At 35.4% G+C, this 20,725-nt stretch overlaps 1 protein-coding gene across 1 annotated transcript; it reads right to left on the bottom strand.

The window, feature by feature from the left end:
• Positions 1 to 14,050: 14,050 nt before the first annotated feature.
• Positions 14,051 to 16,008, bottom strand: LOC133032332 (uncharacterized). The gene is made up of 3 exons (XM_061106242.1): positions 14,915 to 16,008; positions 14,641 to 14,768; positions 14,051 to 14,496 (listed from the first exon to the last, which is right to left on the bottom strand). Exons 1-3 carry the CDS (start codon positions 16,006 to 16,008, stop codon positions 14,051 to 14,053), a joined length of 1,668 nt encoding a protein of 555 aa, XP_060962225.1.
• Between the last annotated feature and the right edge of the window lie 4,717 nt (positions 16,009 to 20,725).

Here is a 20,725-nt window from a genome sequence, read left to right as displayed (position 1 = left end):
TTCTCGAATTCTCAATTGATGATATCCAGATCTCAAGTCAATCTTGGAGAATACTGTCTTGCCCTGAAGTTGGTCAAACAAATCGTCAATTCTGGGCAGAGGATATTTATTCTTAATAGTTAACTTATTCAGCTCCCGATAATCGATACACATCCGAAGAGTTCCATCTTTCTTCTTCACAAATAGCACAGGGGCTCCCCAAGGTGACACACTAGGCCGAGTAAACCCTAGATCCAACATCCCTTGGAGTTGTATCTTCAGTTCTTTTAATTCAGCAGGTGCCATTCGGTAGGGTGCTTTTGAAACAGGTTCTGCTCCAGGAATTAAATCAATGATGAAATCTATCTCCCGCTGAGGTGGTAATCCAGGCAATTCCTCTGGAAACACATCCAGGAATTCCTTAACCACTTTAACTTCTTCAGGTCCAAGTAACACAGGTTTACTAGAATCTACTACCACTGCTAGGAATCCAACACATCCATTACGTAACAAATCCCTAGCTTTCAACGCTGAGATTCTTGGGACACGAGAACCTTGAACCGAACCAACAAAAACAAAAGGTTCCTCGTTCTCCGGTTCAAAAGTCACCATTTTCCGTTTACAATCAATACTAGCAGAGTATTTAGACAAAAAGTCCATACCAAGTATGATATCGAATTCGGCCAATGGCAACTCCACAAGATCAGCATTTAATTCTCTATCTTCAATTCTAATCATTACAGACCTAATCCACTTTCTTGAAATAATTAATTCTCCATTAGGCAACAGGGTTCCAAACCCCGTCTCGAGAATATCACTAGGTCTATCAAACTGATCAAGAAGTCTTGATGACACATAAGACCGAGTAGCACCCGAATCAAATAAAACAGTATAAGCAAAACCATTGATTAGAAGCTGACCTGTAACTACTGAAGGACTGGCAGTAGCATCTGCCTGAGTTATAGCAAAGACACGAGCAGGTGCAGGTACAGGTTTGACCTCGGGCTTCGGTTCCTCTTTCTTCAACTGAGGACAGTCCTTCCTGAGATGCCCCACCGAACCACACTGAAAGCAGGCTCTCCGGTTACAAGTTCCGGGATGATGCTTCTTGCAACGCGGGCACTCAGGATAGGAAAAAGTTTGACGTCCTCCTCTGTTCTGGTTTCCTCGAAACCTTTTTCCTTGCCCTAAACTTCCCGAAGATGGGAATGTTCTTTTCTTCTGTTCAAAGGTAGAACCCCCACTCTCTTTTTCAGGACCAGACATAGGGAGGATAGTGATCCCACCAACACCAGAAGACTCTCGGGTTTCTTGCAAAAATTTAACTGCTCCTTCAGCTCGAAGAGCCTTATCAACCATTTCTGCATAAGTTGTTGTATCATTCGTTGTAATAACCAGGTCATGCCTGATCTTGGCATTCAGCCCAGCCAAATACTTTTCTTTCTTACTGAAGTCTGTTGGTACGATCCCGGAGGCTAACTTAGCCAAGCGATCAAACTTGGTCGTATATTCAGTCACTGACATACCCTCACCTTGTACCAATTCAACAAATTCCTTCCGCTTTGCACTGCGGACCGCCTCATTGTAATATTTGGCGTTAAACAACTCCCGGAACTCTTCCCAGGCCATTCTGGTCACATCCCTGGTGAGGGATACCATTTCCCACCAAATCAGGGCATCCTCTTGAAATTGAAATGTGGCACATGCCACCCTATCATTTCCGACCACTCCCATAAAATTCAGTATTTTCTCAATAACGGTCAACCACTGCTCAGCTTTTAAAACATCAAGGCCTCCCAGAAATACTGGAGGCGCTTGCTTTCTAAACCTCTCGTATAAAGGCTCCATGCGGTTACCAGCAATATTCTGCTCAGCTGGCACCGCAGGGGCTGCAGGGGCTGCAGGAGCCGCAGCAAGCACGGGGGAAGCTAAACAGGAGCATCTCGTTGCCTAAGTCGTCGGATCTCTTCTTCTTGTTGCTCAATTCTAGTTTGCATCTCAGCAAACCTTTGTTCCCAATCAACAGGGGCCTGAGGTAGATTTTCCTGTCCACCTCTCGGGACTCAACCGCGGCCTCTACCGCGTCCACGGGGGTTTTGGGGATTTCTACCACCCCGACCACCTCCGGTCTCAACCAAATCACCCTGCCTTCTAACGTTTCGCTGGTCGTCCATTATTTAGGACTTAGCCTGCGAACCCACAAGGCACGTAGTTCAGACAGTGGTCAAAATATTTTCAAGACCGCAATTAAGATTTAGAACATCTTATTTAATCATATATACAATGCAACATATCTTAAAACAGTTTGCAAAAAGAAATAAAGCTTACGGAACTGTGAGCTGAACTCGACACTGTCCTTGATTGTACATATCTTGACGGTCTTCAGTGGACAACCCAGTGGCTCTGATACCAAACTGTAACGCCCGTATTTTATAATAATAAACTCGAAAATTATTTTTAATAATTTATATATTAATAATCACATGGATCGGGATCCCGAGTATCAAAATACAAGTTAAAAGTACTTTACTACTATATACATATATATATTTTTTTTTAAAGTTTAGCGGACATGCATCCTCAAAATACAGACTCCAAAATACTAAGAAATCGAAACCCTCCAGGTTGCACTGCCACGATATGTACAATCATGCCGAGTTCTGCCTCACTGTTCCTCCAGCTTTGCTTTTCCTTTACCTACACAAGGTAGCAAACTGATGAGTCAACAGACTCAGTAAGATATGCAAGAAATATATAAAAGTACTGCATTGCCGGCTTTATGATTAAGCCGCCCTGAGCTCACTCACTAAGCTCACCAAATGGTTAAGAACGTTCTTAAGGGAAGTACGACTACTGTACCAAATGCACTAAAGTACCAACTCTGTACTTGTGTTGGTAGAGCCCTAATTGTACTCCCGGAAATTACTAGGTGTTGTACCACAAACACGACGTACCCTGGGTACTCGTGTTGGTAACACCGTAACCACATTAACATACAATACTGTACTAACACTCTAATAATCATTTTATATTCGTGCTAGTAGTATAACAATCAAAACAAGCAAATACATTCATATATATATATATATTCTTACGCTATCTTACCTCGTTCCGTGCTCAAGTGTGCCGGTCAGCCTGAGTGGAAGTGCAACTCGACGTTTTACAGGGCCCTAAACCATAATGTTCAAAATCCGATGAGAGACTCGCTAAAACACTTATCGGGGATTTAAAATAGAAACTAAACTTAACCCTATCGATAATTAAGATGCCAATACCCTAAATTACTTAAAAACGGGAAAAACTAGGGCTCGGGAAAAAGCCCCAACCGGCAGGCCGGTTCCCAACCGGAAGTCCGGTTCCTGGGACCAACCGGTCGACCGGTTGACACAGCTCTCAGAACCGGAATTCCGGTTCTGAACTGGGAACCAAAAATCCGACCCCCACAACTCAAATTAATCCCAAACTTTCTAAAAACTTCCAGAATACCTGAATACAATAAGATAAACCAATTCCAATCAACAGAACCCATAAAATCACATAAAATTCCAAACCACCGTTAGAGCTCCAACCTAAGCTCTTGAACTTGAATTTCCATCCAAACACCAAAATAGCCAACAAACTCAGCTTAAAACAACAAAACCTACAATTACCTAACTTCAGATTAAGAGCCCAAACCAAACTCATACACACAGCCCCTAATTCAAGCCTAAAGCTATAAAATCTACTTCAAAGACTAAGAAAAACTTAAATAGAAAAGCTAGGAAGATTTACCTTGATTCAAAGGAATAAAAACCTTGCTAAAATTCACAAGATACAGCAAAGAACACCCACCTCCTTGCTGGGTTTGGGGAATTCGAAAGAAAGAGAGGGAGAGATGAAGAAGTCTCCACTTTTTCTAGGTTTTTCCTCTTAACAATATATTATTTATTTATTTTATTAATTGTGTTTTATCAAGGAAGAATGTACCAGCCCCCAAACCCACTAAAAGACAAAGAACCTAAGGGTAAAAGACCTATTTAACCTTTGACCAAACCAAAACAAATAAAAACTTTCAAGGATAAATTGGTCAAATAACAAACCCCGAAAATTCTAAAGTCTCTAAAATTTAGCTTATAATACCCCACTAAAATTCTAGAAGCACAAAATATGACTCTCTAAAGGCCCAACGCCGCTTTCCACAGCTTCCGAACACAATCACAGAAATTGAGAAACTTACATAAATAGCATAATAAATATATACGAACTCAAATAAATTCCCATAATTGTATTATTATTAATAATAATAAAATCTCATACATAAACCCTAATTATTTAATAATTCAAGGTATTAATCATATGCGGTCTTTACACCTAGTCTACAAGTCATCTGTATTGGGTTAAATAGCCTTGAAATATTACACAAATATTCTTGAAAAAGCTCAAGAATCTCTATGTTTTTCTATGGAGTATTAGTAATGAATTTCTCACTCTTTGCTTGAAAATGGAACATGTAGTATTTATAGGCTAAGGTCTGAATATGGATACATCCGGGACCCACTAGGGTTTGCGTGTAACATGACCCACTGATGGAGTAAATACATATATTATGTTGACTTAGGACCCACGGATTGAGGCCTAACTCGTAGGGCTATGATCTTCCGTACGGTATGGACCACTTGATGTCGATAGGTGGCATTGTGTTGCCTCTGCAAACTGTAGCTGTCAGAGTAGTGGTCGTCAGACAAAAGGTATGTTCCCCTTGGTGGTGTGGGCACTCTTACTATCTAACTTAGGGGAAAAGGCCCTGAAATTGTAGGATTTGGTGTTAGAGAATCGTCACTTCAGCATATAACCTTCCTTGATGCCCGTTAGAATGCCATTTTGGAAGTATTTCAATAGCTCATCCGGAAGGGTCTTCATTGTTCCTTCTTTTTTGTTCGTGATTTCTTCCTGGGTTTGGAGCAGTTTTGAAGCTGCGAGTACAAAATAAAAAGGTAAAATTTAATATTTTTGAAGTAACTAGTATGTCCACTTGTTGTAGAGTTCATGTGGTGGATGATGGTCTGAGATTAAAAAGAAGAAAGAAAAAGACTAAGAAACGAGTCCATTTTGTTTGGCGTCGATTGAAATCGTTGTTCTGTGGAAAACTTGAAGGCTTTTATGACATTGGAGATAATTTAAAAGTTTCCAATGGTACAAGTGAGCTTCTTCCTATTGACATTATGGCTCTTAAGGATGTGTGTGATGGACTTGACCAGAGTTGAGCTGGAAAAAGGAGTGACTGAGTGAGCGTCTAGCTAAAGACGTTAAAGTTAGCACTTTTAGAAGGCAACCCAATTTTATTTTTAGTATGACTTTATTTATTTTTTATTGTTTGTTGGATTCCTTTTAATTTTTGTTTTTATTTTAATTTTATTTTTGAAAGTTATTTCTGTTGTTATTGTATTTCTTGAATCGTGAAATACGTTAAAAAAATTTAAGGCTGAAAAAAAAGTTCACTTAGAATGTCGCGGCTTATCAAAGAATGCATCAGCATTGGAAAAATCTTCGGTAAAGCTTTGAGTCTTATTTTGTTAAGATTCACATTGACAATGTGAATCTTTAGTTTGGGGGATAGACTTATAATTTTTAGTTAGTTATTTTTGTTGTTTGTTTGTTTATTTGTGTTAGTGTTTATTTTTTTCTAAGTAGTTGTAAGCCATTATTTTTGTTTATATTGCATTGTTTTATTGGTGAAAAGAAAATTGCTAATAACCGTGTACTTAGTTCAATTGTTTTAGACTTCAATAGAAAAGTTTTGTAGGAAATTTTTAATATGTTTCACAATTGCTATATATTTTAGATTTCATTATATATGCTTGACTGGGGTTGGTGGTATGATAATTTGAATTTGATAGAACTTGCATTGTTTGGCCTTTGAGGTAAAATTCTTGATAACTTATGCTTTGAAAAATAATTTAAGCAATTTTTTTAGAGCATTTGTGTCTTTTAAGCTAACCTATTTTTTGATTATCTCTAGTTTACCTCTTTTGAGCATTAAACCGATTTTTTTGTTACACACTTTTTGAGCTAAAAATTGACCCATTTATTATTTTCTTTTGTCCTAATTATATTATGAGTTTTTAAATAAGTTTGGGAGAAAATAATAATTGAGTATTGTGTCTTGAAGAGTTTAAAGCTTAAAAAGAGTGATGTTTTAATTTGTTGCAATCTTTAATTTTTCTTCTTTAAAAAAAAGAAAAAAAAAAGAAAAAAGAGAAGAAAAAAAGTGGGAAGAAAATAAATGTGGGTGTGAATTGTAAAGTAAAATATATAAATCTCTCTTGCATTGTATTAAGTGGGGATCAGAATAGTTTTGTAATGAAATTGTGGTTCTTGGAATATGAAAAGCTTAGGGTATAGTTGAGTCTAAAATGATATTTTTATCTACCTTTACTTAAGTCTCACGTTATAACATTTTAAAGTCTTTTTGAGTAGAGAAAGTTAAATGATGCAAGCATATTGAAAAATTAGTTTGTGGAATTATTGGCATGAGTTGAGCATATGTGATGGAGTCCAAGTTTATGGTCATTTGTGAGACATTATTTATTTCTCTCACAACAAGAAATGTCACTTTTATCAGTAAAGTTTGCTACTACGTTGGTTTACTTTTACCAGCACATTTCGCAAACTGCGCTGGTAAAAAGGTCAAAGTTTTACCAGCGCACATTTACAGTGGCTAAAATCTAACTTTTACCAGCACATTTACGTGCTAGATAAGTTATTTTTGCCAACGCTTTTTATTTTGTGCTGGTAAAAGTTCTAATACTAACGTTGATTTGTCAACCTCTTTTGCCAACACATCAGAAGTAAATTCTATTTTACCAGTGCAATACTAAACTTTTGCCATCACAAAAATGTGCTACCAAAAGTGACATTTCTTGTAGTGTCTATTGAACTATAAGGTTGAACTTTAAGACAGTTGAGCTGAAAATCTGGTTAAAAGAATTACAATTGTAATTTCAAAGGAAAGGCAATGTATACAGATAGCATTGGTGGCTTACTTGTGTTCTTTATTATCTTTTTATTAGTTTAACTTGGTCTTTACTTGAGGGCGAGTAAAAGTTAAGTTTGGGAGAAGTTGGCTTTATTTTTATGCATGTTTAAGAGTCTATTTTAGTGTGTGTTTTAGTATTTTTTTTATCACTTTATTTTTCAGATTTATGCTTTGTTTTTGTTTTTGTTTTTGTTTGTTTTTTAGGAAAAATATTGAGAGATTTCCGTTTTTGGTTGTTTTAGTGTTCTTCAAGCCTTTTTGAGATGAAAATGGTTAATTTTGAAGAAAAAAGAAAACTCCATTAATGCTTAGTTGATTCTTATTGCCTAAAATTTATTAAAGTTCACATTTTTAGCTTCAAAAATCGTGATCTATAGTTAAGAATGGTCACTTTTCAAAAATAAAAATGAAAAATTTAAAAAAATGACGCGAGTTATTAATGAATGTCACGACTTTCTAAGCATTGTCGCGGCTTTGGTGATTTTTCGGAAACTTGAATTTTTTTTAGTATTTAAAGAGGGTTGTTGGCTAAGTTTGGAGACCATTCGAAATTAGAGACTAATTTTGAGCATCAGAGGACAATTTGGAGCAGAATATACTATTGGAGGACTCTAAACAATATTTTTTCTCATCTATCTCTATCTTTTATGTTTTTACTTGAATTTTTATTGTTTTAGAATGATTTTAATAGCTAATTTTATTAAAAATTACTATGTGAACCACTTGAATTTATTTTATAGATTAATGTTATCATTTAATTTCATATTCTTTTCTTATTTCAATTTCATACAATCTGTTCTAATTTTACAATTATTGGTTGGTCATCTATAATCGTTATTTATGAATTCGAATTAAAATTCTGAAAAGTGAGATTTGAATATGCCCTGATTATTATATATGTAAATTGATTTAATTAGGATGAAAGTATTAAGATTATTTGTAGATCTTATGAGTTGATTTACTTGATTCTTTCTTTGTGATTAAACGTACCATAGGAATATAGGGAGTTTTCACATAAATTAGGTTTGTAAGCTTTAACTAGATTATAAAATACTTAATTTAACTTGTCAATTAAATAGAAAGAAGAGAAATTAAGTAATTGCATTAAAAACTAAAATAAAAAATAGTTATGAATTATAATAATCATTGTCTTTATTATTATATTACTTTATTTAATTGTATATACTTACGTATTAATTTTACGAAACATGTATTATAAGTGATATGTTTATATAATAATTTGAGTTTTATAAGCATATAAATTGTTATATTATTTATAATAATAATATAATATATAGATTAAATATGTGTAATAAACTAATAATATGTAACATATGACTATATTAGTTGTCATCTTTTTGTAACATTTGGGGAGTTGTTACTATGAGTAACCTCCACCATTATCACCAACATTAAGAGTGTAAAAGATGTTACACACCTTTATTTGAAATTCTTAATGCTATAGGAGTTATGGTGTGTGTAAGAGTTACATTTGAGTCCATAACATCTATAGGGGTTATGAGTTTGAATTTGAAATGGTGATATCCTAAACACTATATAAAGAGGTCTAAGGTGCTCATTTTGAAGGAAGTTTTCTATCAAGAAAGCACTTTGCTAGAAAACCCTAAAAGGCTTGATAATTCCCAAAGCTATTTCTTAGAGAGTTCCCTTAGTGCTTAGAGATAGGGGGAAATAAGCTTTTGGACAAAGGTGTAATACCTTGTTCAAGTCATGGTCATCCCCACTAATTTACACTCAAGGTTGTGAGTGAGTGTTTATATATATATATTATTCTCTTGTTATATATATACATATATTATGTTACATGTGTTGTAATCTTCTCTTCTACCTTTCATATATATATGTAATATATATAGTGTATAGATATGTATTGTAACATATATTTAATCAATCTCTTATTTTAGTCCTTATATTATTTTACAATAGAGTTATAATGTATCTTGATTTTTCTTCCATTGTAATAAAATTTCTAACATAAATATTCAACATTTTAATATAAATAAAAGTTTAATTTAATATTATATAAAAATACAATATACAATATAATTTAATATAATATTATAAAATTGAATACAATAAGATGTAATACCAAAGTAATGATAAAGAAAGATTTAATGTAATATATTCAACTATTACAAATTTATTGGGCACATGCGTACATATCATATGGCATTGATATTGTTTGGGTACAGAAAGGATGTGAAGAGTGAGAACTAATGAGATAATGACATATGGTATTGGCATCAGAATCGCAATGTAACTTAACTCCCAACCATACATAGCCTTTATAGTTTATAATTATAAAGCATAAATAAAGAAATACAATGTCGTTTGACACACGGATCAACACTATACCCTTAACTAGTGGTCGGTGGTGGTGATGAGGGATACCATGTTTTTGCATTTCTTTCTTTATTTTGATGTCTCTGTCGCTACTGTTGTTGCATCTCACCTGTGTTGTGTTGTGTTGTGAGAATTCCCTTATCATACATTAACTCTTATCAAATCTCTCATATTAAAAAAATGAAGATTTTTCCAATTAAAAAATAGGTTAATTACGATTTTTACTTCCGAATTTTAACATGTATCAAATCATGTCTTCTGAACTTTTAAGATCGTTAAAAATATCCCCTGAACTATTTAGATTATTACATTTAAGAATTTTTGTCCAATTTTAATAAAAAAAATCTAACATGGATAAAAGATCAGGGAGCATGATTTAGTACATGTAAAAGTTCAAAAGACATGATTTGGTACATATCAAAGGAGCATAGTTTAATACATAAACAATCACTGAAATACTAAAATTGAATGAAATTAGACAAAAGTCCTTAAATCTAATAATCTCAATAGTTCAATGAGAATTTTTAACGACTAGAAAAGTTTATAGGACATGATTTAGTACATGTTAAAATTTAAGGGGCAAAAATCCTAATTAGCATAATAAAAAATTGAAATTTTGTATTTTATAATTATGAACTTATTATTTAAGTAATTAATTAATTGAATACAGAATAATAAAGTTGATACTGAAATAAATATTCTGTGGTTACACATCAAAATTTTATATCATCAATCTTTCTAGATTGTTATTAGTTTATGGGGTTACGTCCGGAGATAAGATTCATTAATAAGATCTCAAAAATATAAAGTGTTTGACTTATGCATAAATAGACTCTCTCATAATATATGCCACAAGTTTGATGTATTCCACTGTAACGCCCGTATTTACAATTTACTAAACTCAATATTTAATTTCATAATATTATAACTTTATAAACATAGGGGTCAGGATCCTGAGTATCAAAATACATTTTAAAGTATTTTACTAATATATAGTTTACTAGTATATACATATATTATTTTTTTTAGAACAACAGGCAACTCAATTATGTTTCAAAATGTTGAAAGACCGAAACCCTCCAGGTTGTACTGCCGCGATATGTACAATCATTGCCGAGCACCATCTCACTGATCCTCCACTTTAGTTTTTCCTTTACCTACACAAGGTAGCAAACTAATGAGTCAACAAACTCAGTAAGATAAGCAAAACATATATATAAGCAATGTGATATCGGCTTTATGTTTAAGCCGCCATGAGCTCAATAATTTAGCTCACCAAGTGGATAAGAACGTTCTTCAGGGAAGTACGACATCTGTACCAAATGCACTACGAAACCAACCCTGTACTCGTGTTGGTAGAGCCATTATTGTACTCCCGGGAGGTACTAAGTGTTGTACCACATGCACGACGTACCCTTTGGTACTTGTGTTGGTAACATTATAACCATACTGATATCCTACACTATACTAACACTCTTAAATCACACGAACATTCTGTGTTAGTAGTGTAAACAGTCCAAACAAGCATTCATTTACATATATGTAATATTCATGCTTACTTACCTCGCTCCGTGCTCAGGTGTGCCGGTCAGCCTGAGTGGAACTGCAGCTCGACGCTTTACAGGGCCCTAAACCATAATATTCAAAACTTGGTGAGAGACACTGTAAAACATCTATCAGGGATTTAAAATTGGAACTAAGGATAACCTTATCGATAAATAGGATGCAAACACCCTAAATTACACAAAAATGGGGAAAACTAGGGTTCGGGAAAAAGCCCCAACTGGAAGTCCGGTTCTGGGAACCAACCGGTCGACCGGTTGCTACAGGTCCCCCAGAACCGGAATTCCGGTTTTGTGCTGGGAACCCGAAAATTGCTCCCCTAATTCCAAAACAATCCCAAACTTTACCAAACTCTCCAGAATACCTGTAAACACTATAATGAAGCATATTCAAGCATCAATTCACAAAAAATCACTCAAATTATAAAAACACCATTAAAGACCCAATTAAGGTTCTCTAACTTAAAGCTTTAACAAATCTCAACACAAACCTCCATCTCAGCTCAAAATAACAAGAATAATTAACTCCTAACTCCAGAATTACACAACATATCAACCTAAAACATACAACCATCTAGAAACATAACCTCACATCAAAAACCTAACCTAAAACACAAAACTCAAGAAGGAAAGAAAATAGAAAGAATTACCTTGGCCAAAGCTCTCTAAAATCACTAAAATTCGTTGCTTCAATCTCAAAATACCAATCCCCAGTTGTTGCCCAAGGGAATCGAGAGAGAGAGAGGGTTGAAGAGAGAGAGATGAACACTTTTTCTCTAAGTTTTCTTTATTTATTCTAACTTAAGTAAATAAAGATTTTTTTCTCTTTTTTTTTCTAAATCACTAACTTATCTCAGCACTAAAAATAAACCCAAATAAGACAAATAAAGTCTTGCCCAAAGACTCTTTTGTCCTTCCTCACAAACATAAAAATTATAAATTCTCAAGGGTAACCTAGTCATTAACAAACCCCAAAAATTCCAACACCACCAATACTCAACAATGATACCTCGATAATAATATTCTAAAAGAAAACATATAAAATATGACTCTCTAAAGGCCCAATGTCGCTTCCCACAGCTTCCGAACACAAACACAGAAATTGAGTAATTTACATAAAATAGCATAATAGATATATATATGAACTTAAATATATTTCCACAATATGCATTTATAAATATTAATTAAATCTCATGCATAAACCCTAATTATTTAATAACCCAAAATATTAATCTTAGGCGGTCTTTACAATTATCCCCTCGTTAATAGGATTTCGTCCCCGAAATCTAACCTGAACAACTCTGGATGTTGAGTCCTCATATCAGACTCTAATTCCCAAGTGGCTTCCTCCACTTTGTTATTCCTCCAGAGCACCTTAACCAAAGCTATGGTTTTACTTCGAAGGGCCTTTTCTTTCCTATCTAGAATTTGCACTGGTTGCTCTTCATAAGATACGTCCGGTTGTAACTCCAGTTCTTCAAAGCTTAGGATATGCATTGGATCAGACACATACTTCCTCAACATGAAAATATGAAATACATTATGCACAGATGACAACGATGGAGGTAAGGCCAACTGATAGGCAACTTGCCCAACCTTTTCTAGTATTTCAAAAGGTCCAATAAATCCAGGACTTAACTTTCCTTTCTTTCCAAAGTGCTTGATTCCTTTCATTGGGGACACTCGTAGAAAGACATGGTCTCCAGGTTGGAATGTAACATCTCGTCGTTTAGGGTCCGCGTAAATTTTCTGCCTACTTTGAGAAGCTAGCATTCGAGCTTTAATCTTGTCTATTGCTTCATTTGTTTTCTGGACCAATGCAGGGCCTATGTATTTTCGTTCTCCTATTTCGTCCCAATGAATAGGGGAACGACATTTCCTGCCATAGAGCAGCTCATAAGGAGCCATTCCTATGGTACTTTGATAACTATTATTATAGGAGAACTTAATCAGAGGTAAATACTTACTCCATGACCCTCCAAAATCCATGACACAAACTCGTAACAGGTCTTCAAGTATCTGAATAGTTCGCTCAGATTGCCCATCTATTTGAGGATGAAAGGCTGTGCTGAATTTCAAGTTAGTTCCCATGGCCTTCTACAAACTTACCCAGAACTTTGAAGTAAATTTAGGGTCTCTATCTGAAATAATAGACTTTGGTACCCCATGGAGACGAACAATTTCTTTCACATTCAAGTCAGCATACTGATCTACTGTATAGGTTACCTTAACATGCAAGAAATGTGCTGACTTTGTAAAACGATCCACCACGACCCAAACTGAGTCATACATTCCTGTGGTCCTGGGCAAACCAACCACAAAATCCATCGCAATGTCTTCCCATTTCCATTCTGGAAGTGTTAATGGCTGAAGTAATCCTGCAGGTCGTTGATGTTCTGCTTTAATTTGTTGACAAGTTAAGCACTTAGTAACATAATCCACCACATCCCTTTTCATCCCATACCACCAGAAATATGGCTTTAATTTTGATACATTTTGGTGGTTCCTGGATGCAATGAGTAAGGGGTGGTATGAGCTTCATCCAAAATTTCTCTCTCAAGCTCAGACTTATCAGGGACACATACTCGTGCTTTAAATAATAACATTCCATTGTCAGAGATTGAAAAGTCCTTAGTTTTGCCTGCTAAGACATCTTCTTGAATCTTAATCAATTCAGGATCTTCTAATTGAGCCGCTTTTATTCTTTCCAACAAATCTGACTGAAGTGTCAGATTATGTAATTTTCCTATCACAAACTCAATATTAGCCCTAGACATATCTGAGGCTAACTGGGAAGAAATCATGATCATATTGAATATCTAATCAGGTCCTTTTCGGCTTAAGGCATCTGCCACAACATTTGCCTTTCCAAGATGATACAGGATTTCACAATCATAGTCCTTGACCAGCTCTAACCATCTCCGACGTCTCATATTGAAATCCTTCTGAGTGAAAAAGTACTTGAGACTTTTATGGTCAGTATAGATCTCACACCTTTCGCCATATAAGTAGTGTCGCCAAATTTGTAGGGCAAACACCACTGCTGCAAGTTCCAAATCGTGAGTTGGATAACGGTGTTCATAATCCTTCAATTGTCGAGAAGCATAAGCTATGACCTTATCCGCTTGCATTAGCACACAGCCCAACCCTGCATTGATGCATCACAATACACCACAAACTTCTCTTGATCAGATGACAGGGCTAAAACAGGAGCTGTAATCAGTCGTTGCTTCAGCTCTTGAAAACTCTTCTCACACTTATCTGACCATATGAACCGTTGGTTTTTCCTAGTTAACTCAGATAACGACATTGCAATCTTGGAAAAACCCTCCACAAAACGCTGATAATAACTCGCTAAACCGAGGAAACTTTGAACTTCAGTGACTGTTTTGGGTCTAGGACAATTCTTCACTGCTTCAATCTTCTGTGGGTCTACCATAATCCCGTCTTTTTCGACAATATGCCCCAAAAAAGATACTTGTAACAACCAAAACTCACACTTTTTGAACTTTACATAGAGTTTATGATCTCTGAGTCGTTGCAGATCCATGTGAAGATGTTGTTCGTGTTCTGCTTCTGACCGAGAGTACACAAGAATATCGTCGATAAATACAATTACAAAATTATCGAGAAAATCCTTGAATACCCTATTCATAAGATCCATAAAGGCTGCTGGAGCATTTGTCAACCCAAATGACATGACTAGAAACTCGTAATGACCATACCTTGTTCGAAAGGCTGTCTTCAGAATATTCTCTTCTCGGATTCTCAGTTGATGATATCCAGATCTCAAGTCAATCTTAGAGAATACTGTTTTGCCTTGAAGTTGATCAAATAGATCGTCAATTCTAGGCAAAGGATATTTATTTTTAATAGTTAACTTGTTCAGCTCCCGATAATCGATACACATCCGAAGAGTTCCATCCTTTTCTTTACAAACAGAACCGGAGCTCCCAAAGGTGACACACTAGGCCGTGTAAACCCTAGATCCAACATCCCTTGGAGTTGTATCTTCAGTTCTTTTAATTCAGTAGGTGTCATTCGGTAGGGTGCTTTCGAAACAGGTTCTGCTCCAGGAATTAGATCAATGATAAAATCTATCTCCCGCTGAGGTGGTAACCCAGGTAATTCCTCTGGAAACACATCCAGGAATTCCTTAACCACTTTAACCTCTTCAGGTCCAGGTAACACAGGTTTACTGGAATCCACTACAACTGCCAGGAATCCAACACATCCACTGCGTAACAAATCCCTAGCTTTCAACGCTGAGATTCTTGGAACACGAGAACCTTGAACCGAACCAACAAAGATGAATGGTTCCTCATTCTCCGGTTGAAAAGTCACCATTTTCCGTTTACAATCAATACTAGCAGAATATTTGGACAAAAAGTCCATTCCGAGTATAATATCGAACTCGGCCAATGGTAACTCCACCAGATCAGCGCTCAATCCCCTGTCTTCAATTCTAATTAACACCAATCTAACCCGCTTCCTTGAAATAACTAATTCCCCATTAGGCAACAGGGTACCAAATCCCATCTCAAAAACATCACTAGGTCTATCAAGCTGATAAAGAACTCTCGATGACACATAAGATCGAGTAGCACCTGAATCAAATAAAACAGTAAAAACATGACCGTTGATAAGAAGCTGACCTGTAACCACTGAAGGGCTGGCAGCAGCATCAGCCAGCGTGATATCAAAAACACGTGCTGGGGCAGGCTTAACCTCAGGTTTAGGTTCCTCTTTCTTCAATTGGGGACAATCTTTCTTGAGGTGCCCCACCGATCCACACTGGAAGCAAGCTCTCCGGTTACAAGTCCCGGGATGATGTTTCTTACAACGCGGGCACTCAGTATAGGAGTAAGTCTGACGTCCTCCTTTATTCTGGTTTCCCCGAAACCTTTTACCTTGCCCTGAACTTCCCGAAAATGGAAAAGTTCTTTTCTTTTGCTCAAAAGTGGAATCACCACTCTCTTTTCCAGGGCCAGAAATAGGGAGAGTAGTGGTTCCACCAGCACTAGGAGTCTCCCGTGTTTCATGCAAAAATTTTACTGCTCCTTCAGCTCGAAGAGCCTTATCAACCATTTCAGCATAAGTTGTAGTATCATTTGTTGTAATAACCAGATCATGCCTAATCTTGGCATTCAACCCTGCCAAGTACTTCTCCTTCTTACTGAAATCTGTTGGTACGATTCCAGAGGCTAACTTAGCCAAGCGATCAAACTTGGTTGTGTACTCAGTCACTGACATACCCTCGCCTTGTACCAACTCAACAAATTCTCTCCGCTTTGCACTGCGGACCGCCTCATTATAATATTTAGCATTAAATAAATCCCGGAATTCTTCCCAGGTCATTCTAGCAACATCCTTGGTGAGGGATACCATCTCTCACCACACCAAGGCATCCTCCTGGAACTGAAACGTGGCGCATGCCACTCTATCATTTCCGACCACACCCATAAAATTCAGTATTCTTTCAATGACAGTCAGCCACTGTTCTGCCTTAAGTACATCAGGACCTCCCAGAAACACTGGAGGTGCTTGCTTCCTGAACCTCTCATATAAAGGCTCCATACGGTTACCAACAACATGCTACTCAGCTGGCACCGCAGGAGCTGCGGGGGAAGCTCAACAGGGGCATCCCGCTGCCTGAGTCTTCGAATCTCCTCTTCTTGCTGCTCAATTTTGGCTTGCATCTCAACAAACCTTTGCTCCCAATCAAACGGAGCTTGAGGTAGATCCTCTTGACCACCTCTCGGTGCACAACCGCGGCCTCTACCACGTCCACAGGGGTTTTGGGGATTTCTACCACCCCGACCACCTTCGGTCTCAACCAATTCACCCTGCCTCTTAACGTTTCGTTGGGTGTCCATTAGTTAGGACTTAGCCTGAAAACCCACAAGGCATGTAGGTTAGACAGTGGTCAAAAACTTTCAAGACCGCATTTAGGGTTTTAAAAAAAAAACTCATTTAATCATATATGCAATATATCTTATAAAGTTTGCAAAAAGTAAAGCTTACGGAACCGTGAGTTGAGCTCGACACTGGCCTTGATTGTACATATCTTGACGGTCTTCAGTAAACAACCTAGTGGCTCTGATACCAAACTGTAACGCCCGTATTTACAATTTACTAAACTCAATATTTAATTTCATAATGTTATAACTTTATGAACATAGGGGTTGGGATCCCGAGTATCAAAATACATTTTAAAGTATTTTACTAATATATAGTTTACTAGTATATACATATATTATTTTTTTTTAGAACAACAGGCAACTCAATTATGTTTCAAAATGTTGAAAGACCGAAACCCTCCAGATTGCACTGCCGCGATATTTACAATCATTGCCGAGCACCATCTTACTGATCCTCCACTTTAGTTTTTCCTTTACCTACACAAGGTAGCAAACTGATGAGTCAACAGACTCAATAAGATAAGCAAAACATATATATAAGCAATGCGATATCGGCTTTATGTTTAAGCTGCCCTGAGCTCAATAATTTAGCTCACCAAGTGGATAAGAACGTTCTTAAGGGAAGTACGACCTCTGTACCAAATGCACTACGGTACCAACCCTGTACTCGTGTTGGTAGAGCCATTATTGTACTCCCAGGAGGTACTAAGTGTTGTACCACATGCACGACGTACCCTTTGGTACTCGTGTTGGTAACATTATAACCATACTGATATCCTACACTATACTAACACTCTTAAATCACACGAATATTCTGTGTTAGTAGTGTAAACAGTCCAAACAAGCACTCATTTACATATATGTAATATTCATGCTATCTTACCTCGCTCCGTGCTCAAGTGTGCCAGTCAGCCTGAGTGAAAGTGCAACTCGACGCTTTACAGGGCCCTAAACCATCATATTCAAAACTTGGTGAGAGACATTATAAATTACACAAAAATAGGGAAAACTAGGGTTCGGGAAAAAGCCCCAACTGGAAGTCCGATTCTGGGAACCAACCGGTCGACCGGTTGCTACAGGTCCCCCAGAACCGGAATTTCGGTTCTGTACTGGGAACCCGAAAATTGCTCCCCTAATTCCAAAACAATCCCAAACTTTACCAAACTCTCCAAAATACCTGTAAACACTATAATGAAGCATATTCAAGCATCAATTCACAATAAATCACTCAAATTATAAAAACACCATTAAAGACCCAATTAACGTTCTCTAACTTAAAGCTTGAACAAATCTCAACACAAACCTCCATCTCAGCTCAAAATAACAAGAATAATTAACTCCTAACTCCAGAATTACACAACATATCAACCTAAAACATACAGCCATCTAAACACGTAATCTCACATCAAAAACCTAACCTAAAACACAAAACTCAAGAAGGAAAGAAAATAGAAAGAATTACCTTGGCCAAAGCTCTCTAAAATCACTAAAATTCCTTAATTCAATCTCAAAATACCAATCCCTAGCTGCTGCCCAAGGGAATCGAGAGAGAGAGAGGGTTGAAGAGAGAGGGTTGAACACTTTTTCTCTAAGTTTTCTTTGTTTCTTCTAACTTAAGTAAATAAAGATTTTTTTCTCTTTTTTTTTTTAATCACTAACTTATCTCAGCACTAAAAATAAACCCAAATAAGACAAATAAAGTCTTGCCCAAAGACTCTTTTGTACTTCCTCACACACATAAAAGTTATAAATATCCAAGGGTAACATAGTCATTAACAAACCCCGAAAATTCCAACACCACCAGTACTCAACAATGATACCCCGATAATAATATTCTAAAAGAAAACATATAAATACGACTCTCTAAAGGTCCAACGTCGCTTCCCACAGCTTCCGAACACAAACACAGAAATTGAGTAATTGACATAAAATAGCATAATAAATATATATGAACTTAAATATATTTCCACAATATGCATTTATAAATATTAATTAAATCTCATGCATAAACTCTAATTATTTAATAACCCAAAATATTAATCTTAGGCGCTCTTTACATCCACCTTGACAAATGAACCTTGCTGAAATTAATTTCAAGTGTTCGAACTCTCTTTGATCTGCTTGAAAAGTATTTGCTTCCTCTTAAGGTAAGACTTGAACCACCTTCTCCTAAAAGCTTGAAGAACCTTTTTCTAAGGGTTTTGCACTTTGTTCTTCTCCATTGCTGACTTGTTTGATGACTCAAAATAATCACTAGGACACTAAGTGCAGAAGTAGAATTGAACACATTCTCCTCTATATAACAAATACACTATTTCTACAAAATATGAATGAAAATACAAAAGAGATGAAAAAGATAAAAAACCTAGTTGCCAATGTGAATACTTATAGACAATATACTCATATTAGACACCTCATACACCGTCTCAATTGTTCTCAACACATAGGAAAAGTTTCCTAAATATTTTTTTTTTAAGGAATAAATAAATTCTTCAATCGGCCCAAAATTTCATTTTATACACCTACAAAATCGTGCACTATTATGGCAAGTTTTCTTATTTGAAGCTTCCATTTTAGTTTTTTCCAATTAAAACTTGATCCAATCAATTAAAATATCATTATATGATCAAAATAAATTCAGCTAATTGAATAGACAATGAAAAGCATAATGAATTTAATTTTAGAACATCAAAGATTCAAAATATTGTCAAACTTTTCATAAACAGAATAGATTGACATATCATATTACTTTGATATATAAATCAATTAAAAAGTAATATATATGATCATATTCATGATGATACACGACTAGAAAGGATACCTTAAAAGATCACATAATACAACACATCAATTATGTCAACAGTTATTCCTTTATTATATAAATCAAATATAGCACATATATATATATATATCAGTGTATTTTAGTGGGTATTACCCATTCATAGGTAGTATTATGAAAATGTGAGTTTTTATACTTAGTTTTTCTATCTAATTAAAAAAATCTCTCTTTTTTACATTATATGAGTCGAGATTGTTCCATCAGCAGAAAAAAAAAATTTCGGCAAAAAAAAGTTGAATTTAACTTAAGTATTTTGTATATAAACATATTTTTGATATAGTGTAAAAAGTAATATTTTTTGATATTTTTTTTAATTAAGTAGTTAAATTAAACATAGAAATTCAAATTTTTCTTTTTATTATTCGTTGTTAGATCAAAATCTAATATTTTAATATTTTTAAAATTAATATTTATAGTTAAATTGTTTAGTAACCATCAATGGGTAATATCCATTAAAAAATATTCTATATATATAAATAATATGTATATAAGTACAACCGAATAAGCATAAAGAGTATAAATATTTTTATCAATTAAATATGTCAAAAATAAAATTAACAATTTTCCACTTTGACACTTCGATTCACAAAATATTTTATAATAAAACCAACAAGGAAGAAACTTGCACAATAAGTGTTGGAAACAAAAGTAAGAGTATAAGAATACTCTCTCCCTTTTTTATCTTTTTTATCGAATGATAAGTGGATGACCTATATATAAAGTAAGAGAAATTCTTTAGATTTGAGAAAAAAAAAAAGAAACAACCTTTCCCTACATGAAAGTTTGTTAACACATAAAACATAACATGTTAACTTTTAAAGTGAAAAAGATTAACAAAACCACGAATAACAAACAACTCTCTTTTGTTCAACAAAACTACTCCCCCTGGGAATAGGGTCGAAATTGACCACAAAGCACATAAAACACTCCTATTTGACTATCAAATAAGCCAAAGATAAAAAAGCAACAACAGCAGTAGAAAACTCAACAGAAGGAGCAACAAAGGACGATCCTGGAGTAGACTTGAGAGAAACCCCAACCTTCT

Source organism: Cannabis sativa, chromosome X (genome assembly GCF_029168945.1).
Source record: "Cannabis sativa cultivar Pink pepper isolate KNU-18-1 chromosome X, ASM2916894v1, whole genome shotgun sequence".
Taxonomy (NCBI): domain Eukaryota; kingdom Viridiplantae; phylum Streptophyta; class Magnoliopsida; order Rosales; family Cannabaceae; genus Cannabis; species Cannabis sativa.
Note: the sequence above shows the minus strand (reverse complement) of the source record. Positions and strands in the feature narration are given on the sequence as shown.

Coding starts and splice junctions, on each gene's coding strand:
- LOC133032332 (XM_061106242.1), bottom strand. CDS start 16,008: ATGGTTGATAAGGCTCTTCGAGCTGAAGGAGCAGTAAAATTTTTGCAT. Junction 14,769..14,914: donor AAGATACAACTCCAAGGGAT/GTTGGATCTAGG, acceptor TCCTTTGCCTAG/AATTGACGATCTATTTGATC. Junction 14,497..14,640: donor AGCCTTTCGAACAAGGTATG/GTCATTACGAGT, acceptor ACTCTCGGTCAG/AAGCAGAACACGAACAACAT.